The following is a 23969-nucleotide window of genomic DNA, read 5'->3' as shown; positions in this document are numbered from 1 at the left end:
GGTTGGGGGTGATGATGCAGCACCTTTAACTGGACCCATCCTTACCTAATCCTGGGGGGCTGCCTGGGTAGGCCCTCCTCTTTCCGAGGAGCTCTGAAAGGCCTACATTAACCAGCAGGTTCAGAGGTCCCCAGAAGAGGTCGGGTGTGCAGGACCAGCATCTGAAAAGCTGCTGTATTAGAAGGTGCCAGGGCAGGTGGGTGGCCCAGCTGAAGCCCTCTGACTCTCCTCCCAGGGCTCCTTGCCTCTTCCCTGTCATCCACTTTCCTTCCTGACCGCCTATGCCATAGGACCCAGCCGCCAGCACGCCAGACAGCATGTTCACCCCAGGTTTTATTGAGTAGGTAGTTACAGTAGTGTTCTGGGTTGCGTGCTCGCCGTCAGCCAGGCAAAGCTGCAGTGCAGGCCCTCCCTCCTGTGCGTGCAGCAGGTTGGCCCTCCCACCTCCGAATGCGTCTCTCTGGCATGATTAGGGACCTTATCAGAGAAACGTCTCTCAGGCACATCTGGGCACCCATGCTGCTCCAGATGCCTCTACTTCCCACCCCCATTCACCTCTTTACCCATAATGAGACCTTTTTTTTTTTAAGCAGGATTTCTTCTTGCAAGAAAGCTGACTTGGAAACACGGGGAGGTGGGAGGGCAGGGCAGTAACAGGGGCTGGGGCAAGCAGACCCACTCGTGTGGGCGCCCACAGTGAGGAACCCTCAAGGGAGGTGCCTGGGCCTGGAAGGAACGAGGTGCTACAGGCTCTCCCTCATCCAGGAGCCAGAAGCAAAGTGACCCCCCTCGTCACCCTCCCCACTTCTGGCAGTCTAGATAGTGATCTAAGGAGAGAGGCTTACATTTATAATTAGAGGATAATTTGGAGGATATATACTATTTACAGGGCCACCCTGAAGGGAGCAGGGATGTGGGAGGCTGCAGGGCACAGATGCAAACAGTCTGGGGGCTCCCACTTTTTTCACCCTTGTTTTTGCTGTTCCCATCATCAGCTCCCAGTAGGGAGCGAGGGATCAGATTCTATCGGGGAGCAAGTGGCACAGAAACCGGCTGCCTGGGGAAGGCCCAGGGTGGCTACAGCGTGACACCTGCCTTGGCATTGCCAGGCCAGGTAGGGCTTGAGGAGCGGATGGCCCCTGCCTGCTGTCCTCACTCAAGAGCGCTTGGAAGGCCAGCCACACGAGCGCTGGGAGCTCAGACAGCTGAGTGGCAAGGGCAAGGTCCCGTCTCTACCGCAGGTCGGGAATGAAGTGAGCCCAGCTGATGCCGTCCGGGCCCAGCGGGTCCTCCTCCAGGCCAGGGAAGCTGATGTCCAGCAGGATCCTGCTGAGGCTGTCATTCATCGTGTCTAGGACCAGGCCTTCGGTCAGAGAGCGGTTGGCTGAGAGGCTGGCCACCTGCGGCTCAGGGGAGCCTGGCTTGGGGACTTCCATATCTGAGGGGGAACAGCTGCTGAAGGGGTCAGAGGTGAGGTCGAAGGGCTCGGAATTGAGGAGCTCTCGGGGTGAGTCAAAGAGGGGGACACTTTTCATCGGGGTGGTGCCAAGATCCGTCAGCTCCAGGGCGTCAGGCAGGGGACCCAAGGCACCCTGGGGGGTTCGTACTGGGCTGAAATCGAGCCCCCCAACTTTGGCTGGCGGTGTGAGCCTCCAGGATTCAGGGCTCATGGGGAGGACAGATTTGCTCGGGGTGGAGGAGATGGGCAGAGTCTCCTTAACGGGTGTCTTGAAAGGTCCGCCCTCCTCCTGGGAGCAGCTGAGCTGGGAGGCAGGCCGCGTGGACACTGCAGGGAGGGCGAGGTCTGTGGCTGGCCGGGAAGGCCCGGGGCCCTCAGCGAAGAGCAGCTCGGGCTCGTCCAGACATGGGGGCAGGAGGTGCTGTTTCCTTCGAGACCGGCTCATTTCCCTCCTCTCCCTTCGTTTAATCACAAGCATGTCAGAGACGCAGCGGGCAGGGGACTTGTGCCCACCATGGGCCTTCCTGGGCCGAGGGGTGGGAGAGTGGGATGAATCCTCCCAGGACTGGGACAATTCCTCCTTGACAGACGGACAGGGCGAGGGCCACTCCTCCAGGGGCGGGCTCTCGACCTTGATGGGCCTCCCCAAGTGTGGTGCTTCCTCTCCAGGCAGGATTTCCTCCTCCTTGATGCCCTGGACTGGCAGCAGGGGAGACAGCCCTTCTCCCAGCAGGAGTTTCTCCTCTTTCACCGGTCCTGCCGTGGGCAGGGGGGCAATGCCTTCGTCCGCCAGCAGCACCTGAAAGAAGCAGGAGAAGGTGAAGGGGAGGCCCTAGATGCAAAGCAGGCACCAGGGAGGACACAAGGTCATGACTAAGATGAGCGATGTGCTGGTACCCAACCTCTTTTGCCTTTTTGAAGTTTTAAAAACTATTAAATATGAGACTATGTGATGAAGGTGGTAGCTTGGTTCTGGGGAGGGGGGGAGATGGAGCATTTAATATGGTGTCGGCATAATTAGCATCCATCTGAGAGAAAATAAGATGGGATGCCTGGGATTTCCCACTATGGTGCAACGGGATCGGTGTCGTCTCTGGAACACTGGGATGCAGGTTCGATCCCTGCCCTGGCACAGTGGGTTAGGGATCCTGTGTTACCTCAGCTGCTGCATAGGTCACAACTATGGCTTGGATCTCACCCCTGGCCCCCGGGAACTCCATATACCGTGAGGCAGCCAAAAAAAGAAAAAAAAAAAAAAATTGATGTTTCATACTGGACACAAAGTCTTCAACAGAGAAAACCATACAAATCCTGAAAGAGAATCTAGCAGACTACATGCACAATCTGAGGGTGGGGGTGACCTTCTTAACCAAGACTGGAAACCCAGAAGCTGCAAAAGAGAAGAGAGACATATGTGACTACATTCAACTTTAAAGTCTGACTGCAGCAAGAGATACCGTAAACAAAGAAGCAAACAATGAAGTAAAAAATATCTTTGGCATAGGAGTTCCTGTTGCGGCTCAGCGGAAACAAATCTGACTAGGAACCATGAGCTTGCAGGTTTAATCCCTGGCCTTGATCAATGGGTCAAGGATCCGTTGCTGTGAGCTCTGGTGTAGGTTGCAGACGCCGGTCAGATCCCGTGTCGCTGTGCCTCTGGCATAGGCTCCCATTCGACCTCTAGCCTGGGAATCTCCATATGCCACAGGTGCAGCCCTAAAAAGAAAAAAAAAAAAAAAAAAAAATCTTTGGCATAAAAGACAGGTTAATATTTTAATAACAAAGAATTCTCACAAATGATTAACAAAACCCTATAGGAAGATGGGCTATGTCCCTAAGTAAACGTTTCACAGGGAACAATTTCAAGCGACCAAACGTGGTTGATAAGCAAAGAAAGGTGAAAGGAAACAAGGAAGTACCCTTTATACATGGAGATGTACAAATATTTTTAAATTTTTTTGGTCTTTTTGCCTTTTTCTTTTTCTTTTTTTTCTTTGCCTTTTCTAGGGCTGCTCCCGCGGCATATGGAGGTTCCCAGGCTAGGGGTTGAATTGGAGCTGCAGCCTCCGACCTACGCCAGAGCCACAGCAACGCGGGATCCGAGCCGCGTCTGCAACCTATACCACAGCTCATGGCAACGCCGGATCCTTAACCCACTGAGCAAGGCCAGGGATTGAACCTGCAACCTCATGGTTCCTAGTCGGATTCATTAACCACTGCGCCACTATGGGAACTCTGAGATGGGCAAATATTTTAAAGACTGACTGTACCAATTACAAATATAGGTCTTACTGGTGCATATGTAAATTATCACAGATTTTTCTGGAAGCCAATCTTGCAATATTTAATAAAATTTGAAATACCTGTCCACTCAACTACTCAGCCATAAAAAAACAAAGTAATGCCATTTGCAGCAACATGGGTGCAACTAGAGATTCTCATACTAAGTGAAGTAAGTCGGAAAGAGAAAGACAAATACCATATGATATCACTTATATGTGGAATCTAAAATGTGAGCAATGAACCTATCTGCAGAACAGAAACAGACTCACAGACATGAAGAACAGACTAGTGGTTGCCAAGGGGGAGTGGGAGGGAGTGGGAGGGAGTGGGAGGGAGTGGGAGGCAAACTTACATTTACAGTGGATAAGCAATGAGGTCTTGCTGTATAGCACAGGAAACTATATGCAATTACTTGTGACAGAACATGATGGAAGATAATATAAGAAAAAGTATATGTATGTGTATATATGTATATGTATGACTGGGTCACTTTGCTGTACAGCAGAAACTGGCACAAAATTGCAAATCAACTGTACTTTAATGGATAAATAAATAAATATCTGTCCACTCAGCCATCTCATGTCTGGTTCCCTATTTCTTGGAAATAAGAGCACTAGTAGGAAAGATACTTGCAAAGGTATTTATTGTAATGTTGGTCACAGGGCAAAAACACTAGAAATAAGATGTGTCCATAAATAATGGAATAGTTGGAAAATTTATGGCAGAGCCACACCATGGAATATTGTGTGGCTATTTTTTATTTTTATTTATTTATTTTTTTTGTCTTTTTGTCTTTCGAGGCCCACACCCTTGGTATATGGAGGTTCCTAGGCTAGGGGTCTAATCAGAGCTCTAGTTGCTGGCCTACACCACAGCCACAGCAACGCAGGATCTGAGCCACATCTGCGACCTATACCACAGCTCACGGCAACGCCGGATCGTTAACCCACTGAGCACGGGCAGGGACCGAACCCGCCACCTCATGGTTCCTAGTCGGATTCGTTTCCACTGCGCCACGACGAGAACTCATGTGTGGCTCTTATAAAATAACGAATTAGAGCATGCCAAGTGACTTGGAAGAATTTCTGTGGGGCTAAGTGTGTGTAATATGATCCCATTTTCAGCTTTCTGGGTGTAGTCTGTGTTCATGTATAAAATGGTTTTGGTGATCTGTGTATGCAGATTAAGAGCATGGGCAGGAGTTCCCATCGTGGTGCAGTGGTTAATGAATCCGACTAGGAACCATGAGGTTGCGGGTTCGGTTCCTGCCCTTGCTCAGTGGGTTAAGGATCCGGCGTTGCCGTGAGCTGTGGTGTAGGTTGCAGACTCAGCTCGGATCCTGCGTTGCTGTGGCTCTGGCGTAGGCTGGCAGCTACAGCTCCGATTCATCCCCTAGCCTGGGAACCTCCATATGCCACAGGAGCGGCCCAAGAAATAGCAAAAAGACAAAAAAAAAAAAAAAAAAAAAAAAAAAAAGAGAGAGCATGGGCAAATCATGGAAGAAAGCATGCTAAATTGTCAGCATGGGTTATCACAAGGAGCAAGGGTGACGTGGGTGGAGGGGAGAGGAGGGGAGAGAAGGGGAGGCAAACAGAAGAAAAGGAGAAAGAAAAGACTGCCTTCAAAACAAAAACAGTATTCAGGATACAATCACATTAATGCATTTATGTGAAATTATATGTGGCGTGCATACTTTTATGTACATTTATTTATTTATATATTCATTTAAATATATATATTTATAACATATATTTTCTTCTATTTTTGGGGGGTGGGGCCACGCCTGTGGCCTGCAGAAGTTCCCGGGCCAGGGATTGAACCCGAATCACAGTATAACCAGAGCCACAGCAGTGACAGCACTGAATCCTTAGCTTGCCGAGCCATCAGGAAATTCCAAAACTATTTTTCTTTCAGGAAAAAACAAAAGCAAACCCAAGTCTCTCCTCCCAGAGCCCCTGCCATGTCCATCTCCTGGAAAGCGGCCAAGAAGCCCTTCCTCTACTTGTCACAGGTCACTTTGTGCTCATGGGTCCTTCTCTACATCACGATGTGGGCTTAACATTATCCTCGCCCCTCCGGCTACACCCCTGATGCTCAGCCAGGAGCAGCTTCCCCCAGTGAGACATCTGGAGATAGTTTTAATTGTCATTCCAGGGGGTGGTCCTGCTGTCTAGGGAGGGAGACGAGGGATGCAGCTAAACATCCTTCAGGGCCCAGGATGGCACCCCTCCACTCCCAGCAAAGAATTCCGCAGCCCTCCCTGTCCGCCAAAGGGAGGTGGAGAAACCTAGAGCTCGACCGACCCAATCATCCTCCCTCTCCACACCTGTCTGCTTACCCAAATCTACTTCCTCTTATTTATGCATATATATATGTATGTATTTATTTTTCCTTTTCAGGGCTGCGGCCATGGCATATGGAAGTTCCCGGGCTAGGGGGTGGAATGGGGCTACAGCTGTCAGCCTACGCCACAGCTCACGGCAACGCCAGATCCCCCGACGGGCCAGGGATTGAACCCACATCCTCATGGATACTAGTTGGATTTCTTTCTGCTGCGCCACAACTGCAACTCCCCCCAAATCTACTCCCTCAAGCCTACTTCCCTTGTGAATCCTCGAGAACATCTCAGCGCATCTGTTATAATCACCCTTATCAGAATTCTCACAAACTCATCAGGCATTTATGGGCCTTCCAACACCGTTTACATTGTTTAACAAGTTCCCAGTTAGCTCTTTTTTTTATTTTGGGTTTTTTTGGGGTTTTTTTTGGCTGTGCCTATGGCATATGAAAGTTCCCGGGCTAGGGATGCAACCCGGGCTGTAGTTGCAACCTGAACCACAGCCGTGGCAACACCTGATCTTTAAACCGCTGCACCACAGGGGAACTTTCCCTAGTTAGTTTATAATGCTATTGAATTTTCCTACGTATTTAAACCTTGTTTATCCAACTGGATTTATAAGCTTCTCCAGGGACACTTAGCAGAATGCTTTGCAGGCTGCAGGTCCAACACCTGTAATTGCAGGTCTCCTCTGAGGAAACCAGAAGCACTGACCTTGGGGGCAATGCGGACTCGCTTGCTGTGGCGGGCAAGCTCTGAGCTCATGAGTGAGGCTGCCAGGGGAAGTGGCACCTTGACTGAGGGCTGCAGCACCAGGGCCTGGTTCACGGGGAACTGGATGGGCACCAGGTACGAGCTAACCCGAGGCAGCAGTGGCTTCATCTTCCGCCCTAGGAACAAAAAGGAGGGGTTGGAGGTGTAGTCCGGGATCCTGGCTCTTCTTCCCCAGCTCAGATCCCTGGGTCCGACCCCCTAGAGGCGTGGCCCCCAGACCAGGCCTCCCCCATACTTACGTGCGCCCAAGGGGAGTTCGGTTTTGATGCTCATGTTCCGGCGGAGCTCAGGGTTGGGTCGTTTCTGCTGCTGTTTGGGGCAGAGGGAGAGAAAGAGACTCTGCTGAGCAAGGTGGGGGATGAAGGAGGGAAACCCCACCAGCGGCTCCAGTACAATTTCTGCTTGTGGGGAGGTGGCAGCAGACCCGAGGAGGGAGGTGGGCGGTCCTCCTACCACCTCATGCAGGTGTCCTCATTCCCAGGGCGGCAAGCGTGGAGCTCGAGGAGGGACAGAGAGCCAGGGAGAGGAGAGAGCACATGCCACCCACCAGGCCTGTGCCACGCCCTGGTGTCCCCCTGCCACGGCCTGCTCTGCTTCAGGGCACCTGCAGGAGCTGTGGCAGGGGGAGGAGGGCACACAGGAGTCCGAACTCTGAGAGAGGTGGCGGCCACCAGTGTCACCACTCCTGTTCAGGGCTGGCAGGTGCATGGCTGCAGGCTCCCTTCCCCTGCTTGATGTCTCGTCCCTGTCACTGAAGCCATGCTGAGCGTGGAAGGGAAACCAGGCTGAGCTCCCGAGCCGGAGGGAAAGAATCTTACTGATTCCAAGTGCTTGGGCGACTGTGGAGACCCTGGGTCCAGTGGCTGGTGACGGTCAGGCATCGCAGGAGAGAAATGAGACGCAGTTACTACCAGTGCAGTCAACTTGACCAGACTGGGCAGGCACCTACTGCTGATGGTGGTCAGGGTCACCCTGACAACGGTCCCCCCCAGAAGCACTGGCACCCTGAAATCCTAATGCAGTAGCTTTGGAAAAGAGATTCTGGTAGCTCTGTTCTGCTCTCCAGCCTAAAGAAGGCCTTTTTATTTAATTTTATTTTTTTAAAAAATTTCATTGAAGTGCAGTTGATTTACAATGTTGTGCTAATTTTTGCTGTATAGCAAAATTGTGACTCAGCCATACATACACACATATTCTTTTTCTTTTTTTTAGGGCTGCACCTATGGCATATGGAGGTTCCTAGGCTAGGGGTCAAATCAGAGCTGTAACTGCTGGCCTGCGCCACAGCCAGGCTGGAGCTGACCCACATCTGCAACCTACACTGCAGCTCACAGCAACGCCGGATCCTTAACCCACTGAGCGAGGCCAGGGACCAAACCTGCATCCTCTTGGATGCTAGTCAGATTCACTTCCACTAAGCCACGACGGGAACGCCATATATTCTTTTCCGTTACGGTTTATCACAGGAGATGGAACACAGTCTCCTGTTCTATATGGTAGGATCTTGTTGTTTATCCATCTGATCCATACTAGTTTGCCTCTGCTAATCCCAAACTCTCAATCCTTCCCTCCCTATTGGCAACCATAAGTCTGTTCTCTTTGTGAGTCTGTTTCTGTTTCATAGATAAGTTCATCTGTGTCATAATTTAGATTCTACATAGACGTGATATCCTATGGTATTTGTCTTTCTCTGACCTCACTTAGTATGAGAATCTCTAGTTGCATCCATGTTACTGCAAATGGCATCATTTCATTCTTTTGTATGAGAAAGAAGGGCTTTTTGAAAGCCAGATTTCCCAGACTTTCTTTGTAAGAATCACTTGAGACCTTTGCTAAAAATATTCCTAGGCCCAGCCCAGTCTTACTGCATCAGAGGCCCCAAGAGATGGGCCTGGGAAGTTGTATTTTAACAAGTGTTCCAGGCAGTTCTTATCACAGGGCAGTGAGGGCAACCTGTCCCCCGGAGGCCCTCTGTCTAGATCAGCGCACCCTCTCCTCTGGGGCCTGGTCTGGCCGAGAAGTATGTCACCACTCAAGGGCTGGCCGACCTCAACCCTGTCCGGATCAGATGAGATCACTCCAAGAAGGACGTGTAACCTTCTGAGACGGCTCACGACCCCAAATTAAGGCCCTATTTGGACAAAATCAGGACACTCACCTTAAACACCTGGTCCAGCGTCAAGTAGCGGTTGGCACTGGGGTGAATGGTCCAGAAGGAGACCTTGCCGTTGGCGGACGTCTCACGGACAAACATGTCGTGGAGAGAGAGGTTGTGGCGAATGGAATTCTGAAAGGCGAGGACACCACTTATCAGCGACTCTTGGCTTTGGAAACATCGCCTCCGATGTGCCCGAGAAAATCAGCCCCAGGTTCTGGGTCCTTGTAAGCTTGCCTCCTGGCAGCTCTCTCTCCAGACACTCTGCTCGGCAGAGCCGGCCACCTGAGCCACAGGCCCATTTATCCAGCAGGGACGGAGGCTGGGGCCATTCCTGGGCTGGAGAGAAAGCAGAGACCCGGACAGCTGCCAGGGCTGGGAGAGAGAAGTGCGGCTGCCAAGCAGTAGTCAGTAGCGAGAGACGGGTGAAGAAGTTAGGAAGCTGGGAAGTTTAGTTGAGGTGAGAGTGTGAAGTAAGACTTCTGCTGTGGGAAGAACGCTCCAAAAGCCCCCTTGGCCTGGGGTTGAGTATCTGTCGGGAGACCTAAGCTGTGGCTCTGAGTCCTGATGCTGCCAGGCAGCTCGCTATTCCCGTGAACACGAGGAAGAGAAGATCCCTGTCTTCTAGAAAAGAGATATGACTTTATAGGACATGAATCTTGGTTGGTTTGTTTGTTTATTTTGTTTTTATTTCTTGCTGTGCCCATGGCATGTGGAAGTGCCTAGGCCAGGGATGGTGCCCCAAGCCGCTGCAGCGACAACACCAGATCCTTAACCCGCTGCGCCACAGAAGAACTCCTAGGGGTGAATCTTGGATGACATTTTTGTTTTGTTTTTTTCCTTAATACCTTTTCCAAAGCAGCTACTTAGTCATTCCAGCAGCTGTTCAATGCAGCACAGAAGTGGGCTTTTGGTGCTGCACTGAAGAGCCTCTATTAATCCAAGGCAGGGACAGATGAAGTGGTCGTAGGGATCTTATTGATGATTTTGCCTGGATTCATCAGGATCAAGTCACAGCTCAAAAGATACAATTGTTGGCGTTCCCTTTTTGGCGCAGTGGAACCGAATCCGGCTAGGAACCATAAAGTTTCGGGTTTGATCCCTGGCCTCAATTAGTGGGTTAAGGATCCGGCGTTGCCATGAACTGTGGTGTAGGTCGCAGACGTGGTTTGGACCTGGCGTTGCTGTGGCTGTGGTGTAGGCTGGCAGGTGTAGTTCTGATTTGACCCCTAGCCTGGGGAGCCTCCACATGCCCCGGGTATGGCCCTAAAAAGACAAAAAAAAAAGAAAAAAAAGAAGATACAATTGTTTATGGTTCTAGCATCCTTTGCATTTAACTACTCCCCACCCCCTCCTGCACTGGACACACAAACTCTGCACTTCTGGGTACACAAACTGTCGGGCTGGAGGGACCTTGTCTTGGGTTGTTAGGGGACACGGTACCTTCCAGCCTGGCTTGGCAATGTGCTTAAAATAGGGGAAGTGGTCCTCGATCCAAGTATAGATGTCTTTCAGGGTCATGCGCTTCCTCTCTGTGCTGTTGATAGCAAACTGTATCATGGCCATGTAAGAGTATGGTGGCCGCTCCGACGCAGAGTGTGGCCAGGAGGCCGATGTCCCTGGGGGCCCCTCAACCTGAGGGTCCTGAGAATCCAAAGGGAAAGAGAAAAGGCAATGACATGGAAGAGTTCATAAGACCCCCCTCCCTCCACAAAGCATCCTCTAGAGAAACCTTTTATCCCACAGAATCATACTAGATACAAACTCATCTGAGACCACTATTTCATAGAATAAAACTGTAGGATTAGGAATGATCTTTGAGATGATCTAATCCAGGCTCCAGATAACACAGAACCACTTCTCCATCATCAGTCATTGTGTTGAAGATATTGCTCAATCATAAGCAGAAGCCCCCCCCACCAAAAAAAAGCAGAAGTCCAGTCTTCCTTAGCTGAAACCTCTCAGGAAAGCCTGGGTATATATTATGACTCTTAAAGCACTGATTTTATGCTAAAACAATACCTATTTTTAATTAAAAAAAATTTTTTTTGTCTTTTTGACTTTTCTAGGGCTGCTTCCCGCGGCATATGGAGGTTCCCAGGCTAGGGGTCTAATTGGAGCTGTAGCCACCGGCCTACACCAGAGCCACAGCAACTCGGGATCTGAGCCGCGTCTGCAACCTACACCACAGCTCACGGCAATGCCGGATCATCAACCCACTGAGCAAGGCCAGGGACCGAACACACAACCTCATGGATTCGTTAACCACTGTGCAAAGATGGGAACTCCCAATACCCATTTTTTAGACCTGAGTGTTGAGGGACCTGGGTCTTAGTCTGACCTACTCAGGCCAAGTGCATCCCGGTGTGATGCGAATAAATCCATCTCCTTTCAATATCTGTATGAAAAAATAATCTCAAGAGTATGGGACTCTCACATGTCTGCTAAGCACACATCTAGCCTAGTCTTAGGCAAAAATCTGATTATTCGCATTTAAAAAAATTGAGCCATAACTTTATAAAGTACACATTTCACATGAACAGCTCAATTTTCAGCTGTACATATGCATGTAAATTTTCACTTCTAAAGGTTAAGGAGTTCCCCCTGTGGCTCAGTGGTAACAAGCCCAACTGGTATCCATGAGGACTCTGGCCTTGATCAGTGGGTTAAGGATCCGGCATTGCCGTCAGCTGTGGTATAGATCACTGATGCGACTCAGATCCCGTGTTGCTATGGCTATGGCGTAGGCTAGCAGCTGTAGCTCTGATTCAACCCCTAGCCTGGGAACCTCCATGTGCCGTGAGTACGACCCTAAAATAAATAAATAAATAAAGGTTGTTAAATGTGGACTAAAGAGTATATATACAAAAGGATCTAGGTACGGCAACTGTGAAAAACCACCCCAGGCCACACAAATGGGTCAAATCAATTTTGATTGCTGGAGAGGTATTTCAAATTCACACCTAGGGAGTTCCTGCTGTGGAGCAGTGGAAATGAATCTGACTAGGAACCATGAAGTTGTAGGTTGGATCCCTGGGCTCACTCAGTGGGTTAGGATCCGGTGTTGCCATAAGCTGTGGTGTAGGTTGTAGACGTGGCTCAGATCTGGCGGATAAAGCTCCTATTAGACCCCTGGCCTGGGGAACCTCCCTATGTCAAGGGTGTGGCACTGAAAAGACAAAAAGATAAATAAATAAAATTCACATCTAATTCATTTTATTTGCTATTAATATATCTTTTTTTTTTTTTTTCTTCTTCCTGTTTTAGGGCCGCACCTGCGGCATATGGAAGTTCCTGGAGCTAGGGGTTGAATTGGAGCTGCATCTGCTGGCCTAGGCCACAGCCACAGCAATGTTAGATCCTAGCCACATAGGCGACCTACACTGCAGCATGTAGCAATGCTGGATCCTTAACCCACTAAATGAAGCCAGGGATCAAACTCTCATCCTCATGGATACTAGTCAGGTTGTTTTTTTCAGGGCCACACCCTCAGCACATGGAGGTTCCCAGGCTAGGGGTCGAATCAGAGCTACAGCTTCCAGCCACAGCAACGCCAGATCCAAGCTGTGTCTGTGACCTACACCACTGCTCATGGCAACACCAGATCCTTAACCCACTGAGCGAGGCCAGGGATCAAACCTGCAACCTCATGGTTCCTAGTCAGATTCACTGCCGCTGTGCCATGACAGGAACACCCTAGTCAGGTTCTTAACCTGCTGAGCCACAATGGGAACTCCACGTTTTAATATATTTTGTAATAAAACTTGTTAGGAAATGCTGTATTCCTTTCATACTGTTGGGGTGCCTCTTTAAAGTTCAAGTGGCTTTCCAAATTAAGACCTCTTCATTATTTCCTGATTACCTACCCACTACCTTCTAAGGGCCGAGTACTAAAACCCAGTGCTGGTGGGATACAGGGTGAGCCAGAGGAAGGAATCTGCCCTCGAGGAAATTTCACAGATGAGGAAATTTCACAAGACTCCAGGCAGAGAGGGAGTTCCAGACTACATAGAATCACATTAAGTGAACCTGGAAATTCTGCTCCATGGGCCACTTGATCTATTTCCCTTCCTAGAAATTCCCCGCATTGGCCATTCACCCTAGTGAGTAACGGAACAGTTCACCTTAGCCTGACTCTGCTCCAGGTGACGATTCTCCTTTTCCTCCACCTCTTGCTTGATGCTGCAGGAGCCCAGCCCATCGGAAGTCATCTTTCCAAGCCACTGGATGTTGGTCAAGCTGTTGTCTAGAGGGCAGCCCGCTGCCTCGCCTCCAGCTACAGGGAAACAACCCAAGATGCCACAACCGCCTGACCCCATGCCTGGCAGACCCACCAAAATTGGTGGCTAGAGATCACCTCGCCAGGACCTCTGCCCTTAGGGACAGGGAGCATGTGCTGAAGCTACTGTGGCCCTCAGGTACTCTGCCCCATTAGGGTTTGGGGAGAAATTCAGGAGCCCAGTTCGAATTGCATTTCAACCTGAGTCACACTGAACCTTAGAAATCAGTCAAGGGAACCTTACAAAAGCATGATTATCTGCACAAAGAAAGTCACGTTCCTCCTCATGCTTTCTCCTTAATTAAGATGGAGAAAGACAGGGAACTATAATCACTTGTGATGGAACATGATGGAGGATAATGTGAAAAAAAGAATGTATATAAATGTAGCTGGGTCACTTTGCTGTACAGCAGAAATTGACAGAACACTGTAAGTCAACCATAAGAAGAAATTTTTTAAAAAATGGAGAAAAATCCCTACTTTCTATCCAATGCAAAGGACAAACAGAAACGGTAAACAAACCCTTTTCCAATATAAAGAAGGCAAAGGAAAAGCTAAATTCTACTGCAACCCTTTTGACACTGTCCAAAGGATCTGAGTTAAGGTTTCAGGATGAAGAAAGGCAGGGCTTTCCCGCCATTCAGGCAGACACCTGTCTGTCCTAAGCATCAACACAGCTGATGGTGGTCCTTGCCACCAGAGAGGGAAGGCTGGCTTCTCACCCCTTTGCCTTGCAGTCCACGTACCATAGCTCTCCCATCTCCGCCCAGGAAGGGCTGCAGGTGGTTTAGGAAGATTCGTGTCCCGAGATGCAGACTTTGGCCCCAGGGTCTCAGTTATCACTTCTGTGCTCTTGGGCTCATGGCTGGTTTGGGCTTGAGGCTGGGGTCCTGGAGGGTGAGTTGGGGCTCCCCCACAGCTGATGAGGATAAATTTGTTGGGCCCATTGCTGCCACTCTCCTTTCCCTTGGCGGTCAGTGCTGTGATGATGCTCTGGATATTGGCATTGTTGGGGACAGCCACCACTTGGGTATTGGGCATAGTGGGATGGTTAATAATCTTGATCCCAGCTGGAAACTTGCAAGGGTTGGACTCTGCCACCTCCTTGGAGGCCTGCACTTGACTAGGCTCTTGTTGGGCAGGGGGCCTCTTAGGCTCCTCTTCTGATGTTTCACCTGGGGCATTTTGATCAGGAAGGGGCAGCCTTCGTCTTTTGAGAATCAGTGGCCGACGGGGGCTGGTTTTCATTATGAGTCTGTGCTTTCACTCTCCATTGAGAAATCACAAGCATGGACCCTGGAAAGTGCAAGAAAGAGCAGGATGTCAGAGATCTGTTAGGAGGTTTTGTTAGAGAGGGGTGTTCCTCTTCATGACCAGGAGGGTAAGCCATGGGCCCAGGTGAATGGTCCCTGGGCCTCTGTAAAGACTAAAGACAACAGGAGCTGAGTTCTACGGAAGCAAATAGAGGCAATTCAAAGTGAGATTGAGTTAGTTGTAGGTCAACATAGCCAAAGGTCTGGAAGCTTAAGAATGTTTGGCAACAGGAGTTCTTGTCGTGGCTCAGTGGTTAATGAAGCCGACTAGGAACCATGAGGTTGAGGGTTTGATCCCTGCCCTTGCTCAGTGGGTTAAGGATCCGGCGAGGCTGTGAGCTGTGGTATAGGCTGCAGACGCGGCTCAGATCCCGAGTTGCTGTGGCTCTGGCGTAGGCCGGTGGCTACAGCTCCGATTAGACCCTTAGCCAGGAAACCTCCATATGCCTCGGGAACGGCCCAAGAAATGGCAAAAAGACAAAAAAAAAAAAAAGAATGTTTGGCAACAGATACAAGTAGGGGAGCTACAAAAATGTGGAAATGCCTATTATTGCCTACAATAATTCAGATCACTTGCAGTGACTGTAGGGGTGGGAATGCTAGAATGGACATTCTGATAAGTCCCTGATCCCATAATCCATTCTAGTCTGGAGCATTTACATATATATATATATATATATTTTTTTTTTTTTTTTTTTCCAGCCCCAACTGCAGCATGCAGAAGTCCTGGGCTAGGGATCGAACCCAAGCTACAGGAGTGATGACACCAGATCCTTAACCACTAGGCCACCAGGTAACTCTCCTATATTTCTCTCTCTCTTTTTTTTTTTTTGTCTTTTTGCTATTTCTAGGGCCGCTCCTGTGGCATATGGAGTTTCCCAGGCTAGGGGTCGAATAGGAGCTATAGCCACCGGCCTACGCCAGAGCCACAGCAACTCGGGATCCGAGCCGCGTCTGCAACTTACACCACAGCTCACGGCAACGCCGGATCCTTAACCCACTGAGCAAGGGCAGGGACCGAACCCTCAACCTCATGGTTCCTAGTCGGATTTGTTAACCACTGTGCCACGATGAGAACTCCTCTCTTTTTTTTTTTGATCTTTTTAGGGCCCCACTCAAAGCATATGGAAGTTTCCAGGCTAGGGGTTGAATTGGAGCTACAGCTGCTGGCCTACACCACAGTCCCACAGTCACAGCAATGCCAGATCCTTAACCCACTGAGCGAGGCCAGGGATTGAACCCATGTCCTCATGGATGCTAGTTGGGTTTGTTACCGCTGAGCCACAACGGGAACTCCCTCTTTTATATTTCTTATAATATTTCACTTTATAAATTAAAGGATCTGTGCCCACAGAATCAGAGGAAAAAGGCAAATTATCCGTTGCACTATTGTCACACCACTGAAGGAAACATCTCCCAGTTCATGAGACCTCAGATAAAAGGGAAACTGCCCCCTTCAAGGCTCAGGGTACAGTTGTGCAGATCATGGCTGACATTCACTTAACAGGCTATTATCCTTCCACTGATTTAGGAAAAAAAAAAAAAAACATTTTCCCCACAATTTGCAAAATATTTATATGGAGACATTTTATAACTTGTAAGTACTTATTCATATTTTGATTTTCTAGGCATGCGACTCGATTAACTTTCAGAATCAAGACCATAATCCCTCTCTCCTAATAGAATGTGCTACCATCAATGTGCCCGGTGGTTCTGTAATGTTAATGGAAATCGGTTTTATCTTTTAAAAATTGTGTTTTGTTGATTTTAACAGATCCATGAATACTCTACCATAATGTAGAGTTGTGTGATTCTACTGAGAGGTGCTTTGAGAGACAGAGGAATAGGTTGTCTCTTTTTTAGGCTATCTGCAATCTCCCTAAAAATGATTGTCACACTCATATGACATTTGCCATCTGCTTAGAAGTCACAGACCTTCTCCACTCTGCCTCCTCCCTTTCCTTTACATCTAGGTTTCCTCTCCCTTCAAATCTCAGTTTTACCTCCACCTCCTATCTCTTCTGGCCTTCCTCCCTCCACCCATCAATCAGAAGACACTAGTACTGGCTTCCTACCCCTCACCCCAGGATATCTTTCAGGTCTAAAGTTTAATTTTCCTTTCTATTCAGACCACCCTCTACCTCCAATGGCCAATCCTTTCTAGCCCGGAACGGCTCCCGCGACCCCCGCGACCCGACCCCCATCCAGACCACATAGGACAAGGGTCTCCAGGACCGCGAGGAGGGCCCTGGGAAAGGGCGGGGTGGAGGCAGTGCAGCCTAGTGGTGAGGGCACCTGGGCGCAGGGACTGGGAGCTGGTCGGTGTCGGTTCTAAGCGGAGTGGGCTCAGATGGATCCCATCCGCCGTCTGCCAGAGCGAGCAGGCCGCCCTTCCTCCCAGGGAGGGCCCGGGCCGCTCCGCGAGAGAGGTGAGGAGGCCGGGAGGTGGTGCAGAAGCGCGGTGCAGCCCCGCCACCTCCCGCCGGAGCCGGCCCTCCGCGCCGTCTTGCCGCCGGGCCCCCGGGCCTCCCTCCTGCCGCCGCTCACCTCTCTGCACCGTCAGCTCTGGGCTCCCGGAGGCTCCGCGCTGCTCCCACCTGCAGGCCGGGCCGCGTCCCCGGGCTGCGGGGTGGGGAATCCCGGGATCCCGCCGCGGGGGGGGGTGTTGTCCCGGGCCGGGGCCGGGGGTGGGGTCCCGCTCCGGAGCTTTCAGTTTGTTCCGCTGTTTGAAATTGGCGCCGGCGGAGCGTTGCGGTCACGTGACGGGCGTGGCCAATCGGCGGCGGCCTTGTTTCCGCGATCCGCCTAGTCGTCTGGGCGGGCGCTGCGGTCCAGCCCGGCAGGTGAGGTTGCTCGGCAGGCGGGAGAGGCCAGTGAGGTGGCCCCGCCGGGCAGTGAGGTCGGCGGAGCGGCGGCGGGTGAGGCAGGTGAGCTGGGGAGTCGGGACCGCCGGCGAAGCCGCGGCGGGCGAGGCGGAACCTAGAGGTGCGGGCGCGCGGCTCTTGGGGAGGGCGCTGGAGGGCTCCGCTGCGGCGGGACGCGGGGACACTGGGTATCACGGGCAGGCCCCGCAGCCCTCCGGGCCCTGAGCAGTCGCCGCCCCGGGATCTTACCCCCTCAGCGACTTCCCAGCTGGTGGAGGGGATGGGGGAACTGTCCTCCGTTGACCTGCAACCAGCGACCGTCCGGAGCCCCTACCGGCCTTCGGGCTACTTGGGCGCAGTTGTGACCTTGTTCAAGCTCCCTCCTCCTCAAAATTTACATACAGGCCGCAAACTCCGCCTCGGCTCTGAACCTTCAATCCAAATCTCGTCCCCGGCCCCATGCTATCGTTTATATGTGGTAAATTACTTTATTATTAACTTAGGCAACACCTAAGTTTAGTTGAGCACCCATTGTGCACCAGGCGGCGCTAGGATGCAGTGGCAGAGGGGCCTTTCTCCTGAGCTTAAGGTCTGATGGGAGGAGAAAGAAGACATTTTCGAAGCAAATTACCTATTTAAACAAATGGAGAGTTCAACTGTGAGGTGATAAATTAGAACTCGGGGATCACATTGAGTATCTCCAGTAAGAGGATCTGGCCTTAAGGGAGGTGAGAAGAGCATTTCCCAGGAACTCATGCTTGGTCTGTGATCTGATACCTTTAGGCAAAGGTGGGAGGGAGACCCTCAAAGCAAAGGGTGGGAGGTGCTGCAGGGCAGTGTGGTAGGAGGGGAGGAAGGGAGGTCTGCACAGAGGCTGAAGCGTCTCTGAGGAGTGTGAGCTAAGAGACCTGTGCAGAGTGCGTGTGAGATGAAGCTGGAACCAGAGCCTCAGGACCTTAGCCACCACTGAAAAGTTTGGCCCTTACAGAGAATCAAAACATGTTAAGCAGAAGAGAGTCAGGATTAGATTTGCAGTTTAAAGAGTTCACGGAGGGGTGTGCCTGAGTAGGCCAGTTAGGCTATTGCACTGCCCTAGGCCAGAATTGTTGGAACTTGAAGGGTGTGGGGGCCAGAGGGAGTAGGAGAAAGAGGAGTAGGGTAATGTTATTATTTTTCACAAAGGATTACTTTTATCAAATTTTGGGTTGAACCTAATAAACAAGTCTCAGAAAAAATAGATGGCCACTAATGCTGATCCCAAGTTTAGTACTGAACTATCACTAAACCCTATAATTCTGTTTCCCCCCCTTACAAGTATAAATTGACATAACACATTATATTAGTTTCAGTTGTACAACATAATGATTTGCATTTTGTGTGTGTGTGTGTGTGTCTTTTTTAGGGCTGCATCTATGGCATATGAAAATTCCCAGGCTGGGGGTCAAATTGGAGCTGTAACTGCTGGTCTACATCACAGCCACAGCAACACGGGATCCGGGATCCGAGCTGCATTTGCGACCTACACCACAGCTCACGGCAACGCCAGATCCTTAACCCACTGATTGAGGCCAGGGATCGAACCTGAGACCTCACAGTTCCTTGTTGGATTCGTTTCCACTGTGCCATGATGGGAACTCCCTTGTTCTCTTTTCTTCATGCAAGTTTTTCTTCACATCTTTTCAGATAGGTCCTCCCAACCAGCCCTAGGTCTAAACAGCCCTAGGTCAGCTCAGCCCTTAGGCCATTTCCCTTTTATCTGTACCTCTTATCACTTCCCAACTAGATGTAAGCGCCACGAGGGCAGGGATTGAATTTTGTAATCTGGTAAATATTTTCAGCACATGTAACAGTGCCCAAAAAATAGTCATTCTGTAAATATTTATTGAGTAAATGAATGAACAAATGGATGTATTTATTACCTATGTTCCCCCTAAAATATTAGGGTACCCTCTACCCTTGAGGGTAGAGACTTAGTCCTTATTTTTCTTTACCTGCATCTCCACTGCTTAGTGACATGAGGGATGTTGCTTTTTTGTTGTTGACTGAATGGATGAGTCATGGCTGTATAGTAGAACCAGTCTGCCCTGCTGTGTGGACCTCTGGGATGCCCTGCCCTACCTCCTACTCTTCTGCCCACTGCATTCAGACTTTGGTCCCACCAACCATTGATAAGTTCTTACTAAAACTGATCTGGGGAGTTCCTGTTGTGGCTCAGCGGTAATGAACCCAACAAGTATCCATGAGGTTATGGGTTTGATCCCTGGCCCCGATCAGTGGGTTAAGGATTCAGCGTAGCTGTGCTGAAGGCTGGCAGCTATAGCTCTGATTTGACCTCTAGCCTGGGAACTTCCATATACCACACCTGTGGCCCTAAAAAGAAAAAAAAAGCTGATCTGGTTCTAGGTTCCCTGGATGCTTTTTCAGACTTTGTATTGCTTTGTGGGTCCTGCTGACCCTGCCTCTGTCTCCAGCCTCCCATCCCTACATGACACAGCCCATGTTCTGGCCTCATCTGCTCTCAGGTAATACAATAACCTTCTCACTGGTCCCCCTACTTCCAGGGCACTTGTTCTCTCCTTTCACGCTGCTGCCAGGACAACAGAAACAAACAAAAACCAGTTATGGCACTTAGGAGACAATTGAAAATTTGAACACTGGTTATTTGATATTTACTATTTAAAGAATCTACATATGTAAATATATATTGTATATTATATAGATACATACAAAATATAAATGTATGTATTTTATACATTTATGTTAAATGTATAGTGTTAGTTGTGTTAATAGGAATGAAACCATGACTGGGAATATCATATTTTTATTTTTATTTTATTTATTTATTTTTTTGTCTTTTTGCCTTTTCTAGGGCCGCTTCCGCGGCATATGGAGATTCCCAGGCTAGGGGTCCAATCGGAGCCATAGCCACCAGCCTACGCCAGAGCCACAGCAATGCGGGATCTGAGCCGCGTCTGCGACCTATTCCACAGCTCACGGCAACACCGGATCATTAATCCACTGAGCAAGGGCAGGGACCGAATCCGCAACCTCATGGTTCCTAGTCGGATTCGTTAACCACTGTGCCACGACGGGAACTCCTCAGATTTTTAAAATAAAGCGGGAGTACCCTGGTAGCTCAGCAGATTAAGTATCTGGTGTTGTCATTGCTGTGGCTCAGATCAGTTTGATCCCTGGCCTGAGAACTTCTACATGTCATGGGTGCAGCTAAAAAAATTAATAATAATCGGAGTTCCCGTCGTGGCTCAGTGGTTAACGAATCCGACTAGGAACCAAGGGTGATCCATCTGCTTGGAAATCTTTAGTAGTCACTTAGGCCAAAGCCCACGCTCAGGTGGTCACCTGGTTTTCTGAACTGACCCTGACGCCATGTCACACCTTGGTTCTTGCCCCTTGTCTTTTCATGGCCTGTGTCCTGCCCAGTGGAGCCTGTGTCCCTGAATTTTCTGTGCTCTTGCCTTTGTATGTGCTGCCCCTCTGCTTGGAGCTCCCTCCCTGTTCCCCGGCTTTTCCTAGTCTTCTGTCCCGAGGTCTGTGTCACTCTCTCCAGGAGTGGAAGCACCAGTCTCATTATTGTAACTGTCTCCCTCTGCTGGCTCTCAACTCTTTGATCTGCTGGCTCTCAACTCTTTGAAGAGGGCACCATCCCTGTCCTGACCAGTGCTTGGCACTCAGCAGAGGATCCTGGGATAAGTGCTTATTCCACTCTAAACTCCCAACACTGGGCATGGTGCTTACCTTGCGCTGATAAGTGTTCACTGAAGCAATGTCGTTGAGCATGAACTGCCAGGTATTGGTGGTGTAGGTGTAGGAAGCCGGTGCAGGCATACCACCCCCACCCCTCCAAATCTTGGGGTAGAGCTGCCTGCAGAATCAGCTTGCAGAGTATGACGAAGAGCTGGAGAATCATCAGATTGTTTCTTCTCCACAGGCATGGGTTGGAGTTGGCGTCTCTCCCCGGACCTGACCACAACCAGCATCATGCAGTTACTAACTGCTCCTCTCTCACGAATTGATGCCGCCCCGGAAAAGACGCCGCCCACCTTCCCGGAAACCTCAGCTGCTGTTCCACCAACGGCCACTGGAGGGCCCCAAACACCGCTGTGGATCACCCCAGCTTCCCATCACCCACACCAGACAGGTGCCCAGCAAGCCCATTGACCACAGCACCATCACTTCCTGGGTAGGCCATGGGATTCTTACCCTGACCTCAGAGCCCTGTGAACCAGGGCTTCCAAAGGATAAGGAAACTAGGGCGTTGCTCATGTGGTTCAGCGGTAACGAACCCGACTAGTATCCACTGAGGATGCGGGTTTAATCCCTGGCCTCACTCAGTGGGTTAAGGAAATGGCGTGAGCTGTGGTGTACGTCATAGATGCAGCTCAGATCTGGCATCTTTGTGGCTCTGGTGTAGGGTGGCAGCTGCAACTACGATTGTACCCCTAGCCTGGAAACTTCCATGTGCTTCAGGTGCGGCCCTAAAAAGAAAACAACAACAAAGGATAAGGAAAGTCATGGGAGCAGGCCAAGGAGGCGGTGTACTCTTTCTGTCCACAGCCATCTTCTCTGTTTATCTTTTTTCCTAGGTTCACCCTAGGGCAGGGGTTGGTTGGAATTGGGGTCCCCCCCATTCCTCTGAAAGAGTTCAGTATAAACGTTTCACTCTTAGACAGCTGTTTTTTGTTCTGTGACCATCACTGTTGTGGGCCCCCGTTTAGGATCCTGGTCATCGGGGGCAGTTTGCTTAGATTTGAGTTTAGCAGCTGAGTCTCATCACTTTTTTTTTCTCCTTTTGGAATCCTTAGGTGTCACCTCAGTTTGACACAACAGCAGAAAGCTGGCTCCCAGACAATCAGAAACGTCGTCACCGAGACCAGGCAAGGCGTTCAAGTCGAAAATCTGCCAGCTCCAAGTTTCCGCATTTAGCGTTTGAGAGTCCACCATCTTCTGCCAGTTCAGCCACACTTGGGATCCCCTTGATCAGGGACCACCCCAGTCAGCCAGAAAAGGACATTTCCAGGAGGCCCTTAGTCCCACTGCTCAGCCCCCAGAGCTGTGGGGAGCTGTCAGCACAGGAGCTTCATAGCTTCCCTTATGTGTTACTGCCCCCTGATATCCAGACGCCAGAGTCCTTGATGAAGGGCGGGCTCATTCCCTCGGAGCAGAGGGAAAACAGCCCCCCCAGCTGCTCCCTTCCCACAAGTGTGCCCGAGAGCCCGGAGCCCGGGCCTGTTCTGGTTGAAGATACCCCTGAGGAGAAGTACGGGTTAAAGGTCACCTGGAGGAGGAGACGACACCTGTTCACTTACCTCAGGGAGAGGGGGAAGCTGAGCAGAAACCAGTTCCTTGTGAAAAACTGACTGGATTTCTCAGACGTCAGTGGTCTCAAATTGCTGGTTTTCATGGAGTTGCTCAAGTCACTTTTCTGGCTCACAAGAGAGTGTGTCAATAGAATAACTTGGAAATAACACCAATACCATCAGGAGAAAAAAGATACTTTAACTAGAGCCCTGAAGCCATAAAAGAATTCAATTCCCAGATTTGCTTTTGCAAAAGAGCTTGTGTCATAAACAGTTTTTAGTGTCAGCCACAGTTCGCTTCTTATTTTTCTTGTATTAACTGTTTAAAATTTTTAAATATCTTATGACTGTTTAAAATATATGTAAATATATAGCTGCAGAAACTTTTTAGAGAACCCTGCTTCTGTCACTAATGCAGCACTAATGCAGCACTACAGCCCCCTCCCATGATCTCTCTTAATTGTTGCCTTTAACCACTACTTAGTCATTCTTTTAATTATGTCATTTAAATTGAATTCATTCCACATGTTTGAATACAATTCTGTGGGGCTCAGCGACCGCTTCCTCTGACCTGATGCATGGGAAGCAAAGTGACTTTATAGTTAAGCTGATGCCTCTGCAGTCTTGGCCCATCTGCTCAAAGGGCAAGATGCTGAACAGGCAACTAGCCTGTTTAATGAATTGGTGGGATCAGGGCAATAAAGGGGACATAGTTACCTAAGGTTGCTGTTCTGATTTTTTGTTTCCAACTGAAGTAATCTGTCAATATAGGATAGGGTGGGAAATGACTTTTTGTTGTAACTGTTTAAAATGTATGTAAATAAATGTTTTCAAATACTGCTTTTTATTGTAATTATGTGAACTGAAGTTTGGTACTTGCCATCAGCCTCTACATGGAGTAAAACCTGAGCAACCGCAGCTACCAATGCGCAGCAGCCCCTGAGTGGAGCTCAGGGTGGAAACCAGGAGTGAGGCGTTTCTGTGCTCTGGGAAAACTGGAAGAACAGACCTTCAGAGAGTCAGATATTTTTAGTAGAAGATTTTATGTGACCAATTCTTGCATGTCCTCATATCTAGAAAAACACTAAAATCCTTCATGGTGATGTCCTCTCCTTGTGACTGGTCGTAGCCTTCGGAAGACCAGCAACAAACTGGTAAAATGTGTGTGTGCTGCATGCACCTCCCT

The 23969-nt window shown here is 49.8% G+C and overlaps 2 protein-coding genes across 9 annotated transcripts; one reads left to right on the top strand and one right to left on the bottom strand.

The window, feature by feature from the left end:
* Positions 316–17312, bottom strand: FOXM1 (forkhead box M1). 6 transcript variants are annotated; one of them, XM_021092456.1, is made up of 9 exons: positions 17149–17299; positions 14011–14584; positions 13134–13285; positions 10453–10653; positions 9013–9141; positions 7673–7717; positions 7094–7163; positions 6873–6970; positions 316–2258 (listed from the first exon to the last, which is right to left on the bottom strand). In XM_021092456.1, exons 2-9 carry the CDS (start codon positions 14534–14536, stop codon positions 1233–1235), a joined length of 2247 nt encoding a protein of 748 aa, XP_020948115.1. In that variant the 5' UTR covers positions 14537–14584; positions 17149–17299; the 3' UTR covers positions 316–1232. The 6 variants fall into 6 exon arrangements, with proteins under 6 accessions (XP_020948115.1, XP_020948113.1, XP_005664138.1 ...); XM_021092454.1 differs by having other exon boundaries at positions 6795–6970; positions 17149–17298; XM_005664081.3 differs by having other exon boundaries at positions 6795–6970; positions 14035–14584; positions 17149–17297.
* RHNO1 (RAD9-HUS1-RAD1 interacting nuclear orphan 1) lies at positions 17381–23624 on the top strand. 3 transcript variants are annotated; one of them, XM_003126567.6, is made up of 3 exons: positions 17381–17528; positions 21415–21666; positions 22289–23624. In XM_003126567.6, the coding sequence occupies exons 2-3, from the start codon at positions 21499–21501 to the stop codon at positions 22841–22843; spliced, it is 723 nt and encodes a 240-aa protein (XP_003126615.2). In that variant the 5' UTR covers positions 17381–17528; positions 21415–21498; the 3' UTR covers positions 22844–23624. The 3 variants fall into 3 exon arrangements, with proteins under 3 accessions (XP_003126615.2, XP_005664144.2, XP_005664142.2); XM_005664087.3 differs by having other exon boundaries at positions 17391–17528; positions 21415–21624; XM_005664085.3 differs by having other exon boundaries at positions 17417–17586.

This window comes from Sus scrofa, chromosome 5 (assembly GCF_000003025.6).
Source record: "Sus scrofa isolate TJ Tabasco breed Duroc chromosome 5, Sscrofa11.1, whole genome shotgun sequence".
Taxonomy (NCBI): domain Eukaryota; kingdom Metazoa; phylum Chordata; class Mammalia; order Artiodactyla; family Suidae; genus Sus; species Sus scrofa.
This window is presented reverse-complemented; position numbering and strand designations above follow the sequence as displayed.